The sequence below is a fragment of the Triticum dicoccoides genome, chromosome 1B (assembly GCF_002162155.2).
Source record: "Triticum dicoccoides isolate Atlit2015 ecotype Zavitan chromosome 1B, WEW_v2.0, whole genome shotgun sequence".
Taxonomy (NCBI): domain Eukaryota; kingdom Viridiplantae; phylum Streptophyta; class Magnoliopsida; order Poales; family Poaceae; genus Triticum; species Triticum dicoccoides.
The window spans coordinates 93,072,764-93,081,625 of NC_041381.1; the positions used below are offsets into that span (position 1 = coordinate 93,072,764).

Sequence of the window (8,862 nt, forward strand, 5' to 3'; positions counted from 1 at the left end):
CTTCTCCTTCATCGATGGTCGGCGGCGAGCTACTTCCGAGGCAGGTCATCTGCTTTGGTTCACTCAGTTTCTCCATCATCGAGTCGCCCTGACATCAAGATGGTCTACGAGCAGCTATCGTCGCTCGCATCTTCTTTCGCCTGACGCCACTGGAGAACGTCATGCAATGACTCCACGTTGGCAATGGAGAGGGAGGTGCGTGGGTTGACGAAGATTGGCTTTGGATCTTGTACTCGGCAAGACATCGGGCCACGGAGGCGGAGTTCGCCGCATGAGTCAGTGATAAATTCTAGGCCTCCGAAGAAGAGAGCCTGGCTTGGCTCGTAAGTGTCGGTGGGCTCGATCAACCCCGCGGAGTTGGTGATGAAGTTCATCGCCCCAAAGGCAAACATCTTACCAGGAGCAAAGGCGACATTGTTAATGTCAAATTCCATCTGGATCTCGGTTTCGGCTAGCATGACCCATACCTGGCGCGCCACTATCTTTGTGAATTCGGTAGACCCCTCGTTAGGGCGCAACGATAACCGTAAAAGCCTAGAGAGGAAACATGAGATAATTTACCTAGGTTCATCCCCTCATGGTGGACGTGAAACCCTGCTCCTGCTCTTTATTGTATTGATTGGATGGGATATACAAAGTACAAGGTAGATCTCGATGATCATAGGTATACCAATGGGTAATGACTAAAGCGTGTCTATCAACTAGCCTGACCTTGGTTTATAAGGGACCCCAGGGGCCTAAGGTTAAAGAGTCCTAGTTTGTTATAAGGCCATGGAAGGATCTCCACGCAGTTCAGCCTCCTTGTCTTGCTTGGCAAGGATGTCGATTCCTTCATTCTCGAGGCCCCCCAAGTCGTGCTGAAGGCCCAAGCCATACACCGACCTAGGTTTCCTGGGCCGGCCTGGTAGGCCGACTTCCGAGGTCTTGACGTGTTACACCGTCAATACCCTTCTTAGAACTATTGGGGACAAAATGAAGTTCTATTTGTGTTGCAAACATTACCACTCTTACAGGGTTTACGTGCCTCACCGGATTGATAACTTCGTTTCTTACTAAATACTGAGGGAAAACTTCCTACGTACTACAAACTTCTGCGCTTGGGAGCCAACCATGTACTTGATACACAAGTCAGCAAGATATGGGGCATGGAAGCGTGACGGCGTGGCCATCGGCCTAGGGCGTAACATCTCCCGCCATCCTACTGCACCACTGTTGCAGCGAGTGGCGGCTTCGCCCAGCGTGGCACGACTGCAATCTCCCGACACGGATTCCTGCGGTGTGGCCCTCCAGCTACTTGTCCTTCCTATTGTAGCCCACGACATGCACACGATGTTGGCCGTCTCCATTCAGTACGACGACACGACCTCATCATCCCCAGCCAGCCACGTGTCTCCCATGCGTGACCGGCGAGGCCACGCCTTCTAGTACACGGCATCCAGAAGGAGAGGCGACACATGACCTGGCTGCCTCCCGACAACGGTAGCCGATGCGGTGCTGCGAGCGGTCTCTCCCTCTAGACTTGGGGATCGACGACTGATGTGTGAGGGAAGGGCTCGGGCTCGGGAATGAGATATAGGGTGGAGGAGAGAGGTGACTCCCTACTAGCTCAATTGGCACACACGCCTTGCTGGTGTGGCAATGCCCAGTCAACGGTCAACGCGATCAAAACCGCCCCAAGTGAGTCAAAACCACTCAGGGTTGACTCATGAACCGGGTGCTTAATTTAAGGTGTGGGCCAGCCGGTTTTGAAGTTTGGAATTAGTTCTCAAACTGAGTCCCACTCTTATACTATCTCCGCCCGGGTTTATTGATCCACATTGTATTTCGTGCCAAATTTTGACCATAGATTAAACTAACAAAATGTTATGTCACCAAACATTATATTTTTGAAAACTATGTTCAAATACGAATTCAATGGGATAATATTTCTTGACATGCATTAACATTTTGTTAGTTAAATCTTTAGTCAAAATTTGGCACAGACTACAAAGGGGACCTATAAACCAGGACGGAGATAGTATTTCTTTACAAAGGGAGTATTTTATTTTATTTTCAACCTCGGCTAGAAAAACCGAGTGGAATTGGTTCAGGAGAGTAATGTGGAAAAAAAATGTGGCTAGAAACAAGAAAGAAAATGGCGGAGATCACCATCACATCAAGGAACGGCGTACATTTACCAGGAACACAAGCGTCTTTGACTCTTCAACACTTTCCAGTTCAAATCAAGAAGAAACAGCAGGGATACTACAGAGAGAACCGTCCACTTGCTACAGCTTTCATAGCACACACAGAGTTCCGAGCACAATGCAGTTATCGGTGTCCTGAATTCAGGTCAGACTGATAAAGCAACCCATTGACGAAGTAACTGCCGGTGGCGACGGACGGGGGAACGAGCTCGTCAGTGGCGGTGGTCGAAGCAGAACTCCTTCCGGGCACCGCACGAGCAGGTCACGCGCACCACCAGCTCGCCGCCTGGGCACGCCGCCGCTCCGTGGCCACCTCCGCCCTCGCTCTCCTGTACGAGTGTAGATTTCGTTTAAGGCAAACTACCAACATGACAGAAAGAGGCACCGGAAACGAGCGGCATTAACCATTAAACTGACGGATGCATCGGTGGAACTGAACAAAATGATCGCGATTTGTTGCATTCTCGAGTGATTTCTTATCGATAAACAAAATGAGAATGCTCATTTTTCTGAATAGCCAAGGATCGCTGAACAAAACGATCATGGTGATATGCAGATATGCGAACTTCGGATGATTCAGGTGATCGGGTTAACAGAGAGAACATGGACTTCTAGGAAAGTGGGAATGGCTTACCCGCCTGCTCGCCTTCTCCAGCGGCCTTGTTGGCGATGTGCCGAACGTGCAGATCTTTCCCGCCGGTGACTGATGCGGCGATGACGAGCAGGATGCGCCGCTGGCGGCGAGGATGTCCTTGTTGGCTTCCTGCAGCGACCGAAGCCAGAGAAATCAGAGACGCGAATCGCAATTACCAGTAACAGGCGAAGAAATCCAAAACTCAACCGCAGAGGCGGAAGATCGAGCAGGGAGGGGGAAGCGTCGCGATACCTGATTGATCGCCTTCGCCGGCGAATTGACGAACGCGCAGCACGGCCTGGTCGACGACACGGACAGGGCGGCGCGACGGGTAGGGTCGCCGATGGCCAGCGCTTCCGTCTTGGCGACCTTCTTCAGCGGCACGGTGACCTGCAGCTGCTCTTCCAACTGCCGCTTGTTCCCGCGGCGCCGTGACCAGAGGGTGCTCCCCTCGGGCTTCCGCCCCGGAGATGCCGACGTCCGGGAAGCCGGGAGGAAGAGTGGCGGCGAGATGACGAAATCGCCACCGCCGCTAATCCTGGGACCCGCGGGAGACAACACCTTGTCTGCCGCAGACGCTGAAGAATCTTTCCGCCCGAGCGCCGGGTTCGGAGAAGCCAGGAACGCCGGTTCCCCGCCGTCGTTGCCGTTGGATCCCGTGCGCGTCGGCGTCGGGGGAGCCAAGGACGCGATGGCGCCGGTTCCGTTGGAGCTCCCGTGGCCGGGAGATAACGACGGCCGAGAAGAAAAGACCCCAAAACCGCTGCTGGCGGTGGAACCCATGGGTGTCAGCGACCGCTCGGGCGAAGTCAAGAACGCGAAGGCGCCGCTGCGGTTGGAGCCCTCGGGCGACGGCTGCTCCGGCAAAGCGCAGAACGCGAAGCTTCCGTTGCTTCCGCTGGAAGGCGACAGCGCCGACGAGAAAGCGCTGACGGTGCGTCCGGCGCTGGGTGGCGGGGAAGGCGCGGGCGCGGAGGAGAAGGGGGGAAGGTCGACCAACATTTTCTTGCGCGGGGAGAAGGCGGGGAAGAGGCAGCGGCGCTTGCGGCCGGCGGCGCAGGGGTCAGAGAAGGCGACCGGCGACTGGTCGCCCTCAATGCGGAGCTCCGCGAGGTGGTGCTGCCGCTGCGGGGTGTGGAAGAAGGCGCGGGCCATCTCCATGGCTGCGGTGCGCGGCTTTCTTGGGTTCTTGTTCTATGGCAGAAGGCAGATATTAGGTGGTGAATACCAGAAGGGCGTCCGGGCTTTTTACACTTTTATTTATAGTATAGTATAAGAAAAAAAAGACAAGATTCGGCCTTTTCTCGAATACGGTAGTACTACGGTAAACACGAAAGGGTAGTCTATGAAGAAGTTTGAAGCGCCCGAAAATCTAGTTATTTGCCCAAGGTAGATTAGTACCACTAGCAAAAGAGCCCGTACGTTGCAACGGGAGAAAAAACACAACACACACTCTTAAGCGAACAACCATCACTCAAGATTCATATATTTATATTGTACATATTTTTCTAATCAAAATTCATATATAACATGTTTAAATCGGAGTTACGGTTTAAAAGATATGGATGATTTAGAAAAGCATTTGTTTGTATTAAATATGATCCGCGAATAGAATACCTAAAAAGTCAAGGGGGTTTTTGAAAAACTGTAAAATAACGGTTCGGAGTGACTTAAATCTGGACTGCGGGTTGATTTCATGTAAACGCAGGGGCTTTTTTGCAAATTGGCGCGACGGATGGGCAAAAACCCTGCGTGCTTTATTATTAGGTAGAGATGGGTGTGGCTAGATCGCTCTACATAATCAAGTCTCAATCAAGTCATAGAAAATATGAAAAATAGTTATAAAACGATTAAAAAATTACACAGATCTTCGTATAAGATTTGACGAATACAGTCGACAGAAATCTAGCAATCCCGTAGTACTATTGAATTATGTACTATAAGTGCATCTACAGTCGGATTAGGCAAATTAGTCACTCAAACGTCTGCAGACGCGCCCGGTCAATGTGCGGACGTGTTCGTTTTGACTTCCTATTTGTCCGTCCATGCTGCCATATCCTCTTTTTTTCCTATATGTCTAGTCATATGCATGTGATTGATGAATAAGGAAAAAGAAAAGAAATAATAATAATAATAATAATAATAATAATAATAATAATAATAATAATAATAATAATAAAGAAAAGGATGTTGTGTGGTGGGACAAATCCTATGGGAGAGACGCAAAACCACTAAGCGGACATGCCCGATGAGGCTAATATGATGAGTGCCGGACAACTCAGGCATTTAAGGAGGCTTTAAGAGGTCTGATTAAATCAAAAAGTTTCTTCTCTTATGTTTGCTCAGTGGTCCTGCGTCCCTAATCAATTTAGGAAGACCGGATGTAGATCCTCTAAATGGGTTGTCAAATTGTATACTCGCCATTAGGCTTACAGACTGCTAATACAAGAGGACTAATAAAAGGTGGAGCATGATATGTAACCAACACACGGTACTATGCTCCGTCCGAGCATAATTAGCTAAAAGGTGAGAAACCATATTTTGTGATCATGCTATCTTCACTGTAGTAAACTCCCGTTCTTCCATCAAAGCCTTAATTTCCTTTATCAAATTACCATAGGTAGATCTGGCTAGTGAATCATCATATGCCTGATAGAGCATCCATTGAATCAGATTGCACGACGATCGGCAGGGTAGACCACTGTAAAGCAAGAGTCATACCCTTCAATATTGCCTGTAGCTCAGCTTCGAGGGTATCATTGCAGAAAAATAGAACATGACAAGATGCGAACGTGACACCTCCGTGACTATCTCGAAGTACCATTCTAGCCCCCGCTATTCCCTCATCCGGTGAAAAGTGGCCGTCAACCGATAGGGCAAGACTGCCCATGGGAGGTGGTTCCCAAGGGAGAACAGGGAGCCGGGCCGCATTGCTGCAACCCTGTATGAAAGAGTTGACCGGTGTCTTCCCCTTAGTGACTTGCTCAACTGATAGATGATGAACATCACGTACTGAGTTCAAATATGAACATAGAAAATTCTTAGACACCTCCGTAGGTGGGATATTCTTTCCATGTGTCAGATCATTATGGAGGCTCCAAATTCTCCATAGTAGCATAATAATCATCTCTCTGGTGATAGCTGGGTGAGAGCTAAGTAGATGCAGCAACCACTCCTCTCCCGTGTTTGTGACTTCTTCCTTCACCGGGATTGGCTACACAGTTTTCATAGTATCCCAAAGAATGGATGCGTTATCACAAATTATCATTGCATGGTATGTATCTTCAACATCTTTACCACAAACTGGACATGTAGCTCTTTTAGCAATGTGACGGTCTCTTTTTTCGAGTTTGTGGCAAGAGCACTAGTAGCTACCTTCCATGTGTGGATACGCATTCTGTGGGGAACATCCGCCTGTCAGATGAGCCTCCACATCGAACGTGCGCCATCTGGGTTCAAGCTCGAAGCACCACCCGAGAACTTCTGTTCATGCTCCTCCATTGCCAGCTTGTATGCACTCCGTACTGTGAAGCAACCCTTTAGCTCTGGTTGCCACGCCACAAAATCTTCTTGCTGCCGAGCTGAAGTTTTAATACTTTGAATATTTGCAACGTCGACCGGCCAGAAGTGTTGTTATAATAGTCCAACATTCCATGATGTATCCTCATTCAGTAGCTGCGAGACACGGTTGCGTCTACATTGGCGCTTAGGTGTAATTGGCCGGCGGGCTGGTCCCCTTGGAATCCAGGGATCGCGCCACGTCCGGATCATCGAACCATCTCCCACACACCAAATCAACCCTTCCTTTCTCCCATGAGAGGGAAAGGCAGGAGGGGCTAGCCCCTCCCCCTTTTCCTTCCCTAAGGCTGGCCAAACAAGGGAGGGGCACACCAGCCCTCTTGTGGGCTGGCCTATCCCCTCCTTTGGCCCATAAGGCCCATATCTTGCCGGGGGGTGCCCGGAACCCCTTCCGGTGACACGATTCCTTTCCGGTACATCCCGAAACACTTCCGGTGTACAAATACCATCGTACTATATATCAATCTTTACCTCTTGACCATTTCGAGACTCCTCGTCATGTCCGTGATCCCATCCGAGACTCCGAACAACATTCGATCACCAAAACATATAACTCATATAACACTATATCGTCAACGAACGTTAAGCGTGCGGACCCTACGGGTTTGAGAACTATGTAGACATGACCAAGACACCTCTCCGGTCAACAACCAATAGCGGAACCTGGATGCCCACATTGGCTCCTACATATTCTACGAAGATCTTTATCGGTCGAACCGTTATGACAACATATGTAATTCCCTTTGTCCATCGGTATGTTACTTGCCCGAGATTCGATCGTCGGTATCTTCATACCTAGTTCAATCTCGTTACCGGCAAGTCTCTTTACTCGTTCCATAATACACCACGTTGTGACTAACTCCTTAGTCATTTGCTTGCAAGCTTATGATGTGTATTACCGAGAGGGCCCAGAGATACCTCTCCGATACTCGGAGTGACAAATCCTAATCTCAATCTATGCCAACTTAACAAACACCTTTAGAGATACATGTAGAGCATCTTTATGATCACTAGGGGTGGGCATATTAACCGTTGACCGAACTACCGAACCGAAAGAACCGAGACCGAAGCCGAATAGACCGAACCCGATAAGATCGGTCACAACTCCGGTTCTCAGCGCTAGAAAACCGAATTAACTTCGGGCAATTCGGTCTCACGCATTGGCTATCCGAAGCGACCGAATACAACCGAACATGGGCCACATCTCGTAGAAAATGACGGCCCATTACTTTAACTCTCAAGGCCCTCACATTTCTGGATCCTTTCTCCAGTCTCGCACGAGCCCCACTATCCACGTTCTACCGCAAGTTCCCAACCCTAGCCGCCAGTGCTCCCAACCTAGCAGCCAGCGGTGATTGCCCGGCACTGGCAGCTCGCAACCAGGGCGACCTCCTCCCTCTCCCTCCAGGGCTATTTCCCCCATAGCCCAAGTCGCCCCTGCTCTCCTACTCCAGCAGCCAGTGGCGGGGTCCGGCAGCCGACGCCTTGTCCTCAGTCTTCCTTCTTTTGCGCAACCTTTACTGCTTCCCATCCACACCTAGATGGTAAAGCGGCAGAGTAACTTTGATCTATTGTGAGCAGCGATTCTGTGGAGGGCACACGATTTCTGGCTTCGTATGTCATTTTCTATGTTGTAGATCGGTATTGTTCGGTCACAACTGATCACCGAACCGAGCTTTTGATGGACCGGAGCACCGGTTAGCTGATTTTCTGTTGACCGATCGGTCAGCTTTTTCTCAAAACCGAAATTTTGTAAACACCGAAGCACCGACCCGATCGGTTCGGTGGAACCGAACGCCCAGTTCTAATGATCACCCAGTTACGTTGTGACATTTGATAGCACACAAGGTATTCCTCCGGTATCTGGGAGTTGCATAATCTCATAGTCATGTATTTGACATGAAGAAAGCAATAGCAATAAACTGAACAATCATTATGCTAAGCTAACGAATGGGTCTTGTCCATCACATCATTCTTCTAATGATGTGATCCTGTTCTCAAATGACAACACATGTCCATGGTTAGGAAACCTTAACCATCTTTGATCAACGAGCTAGTCTAGTAGAGGCTTACTAGGGACACGGTATTTGTTTATGTATTCACACATGTATCTAAGTTTCCGATCAATACAATTCTAGCATGAATAATAAACCTTTATCGTGATTTAGGAAATATAATAATAACCATTTTATTACTGCCTCTAGGGAATATTTTCATCAGTATCCCACTTGCACTAGAGTCAATAATCTAGTTCACATCGCCATGTGATTAACACCCATAGTTCACATTGCCATGTGATCAACACCCAAAGAATTTACTAGAGTCAATAATCTAGTTCACATCGCCATGTGATTAACACCCAAAGAGTATTAAGGTGTGATCATGTTTTGCTTGTGAGAGAAGTTTAGTCAATGTGTCTATTACATTCAGATCCGTATGTATTTTGCAAATTTGTATGTCTAC

General features: G+C 48.9%; 1 protein-coding gene across 1 annotated transcript; it reads right to left on the reverse strand.

Moving 5' to 3' along the window:
- Positions 1–2,090: 2,090 nt before the first annotated feature.
- Positions 2,091–4,006, reverse strand: LOC119301772. The gene is made up of 3 exons (XM_037578755.1): positions 3,073–4,006; positions 2,821–2,949; positions 2,091–2,515 (listed from the first exon to the last, which is right to left on the reverse strand). The coding sequence occupies exons 1-3, from the start codon at positions 3,979–3,981 to the stop codon at positions 2,399–2,401; spliced, it is 1,155 nt and encodes a 384-aa protein (XP_037434652.1). The 5' UTR covers positions 3,982–4,006; the 3' UTR covers positions 2,091–2,398.
- Between the last annotated feature and the right edge of the window lie 4,856 nt (positions 4,007–8,862).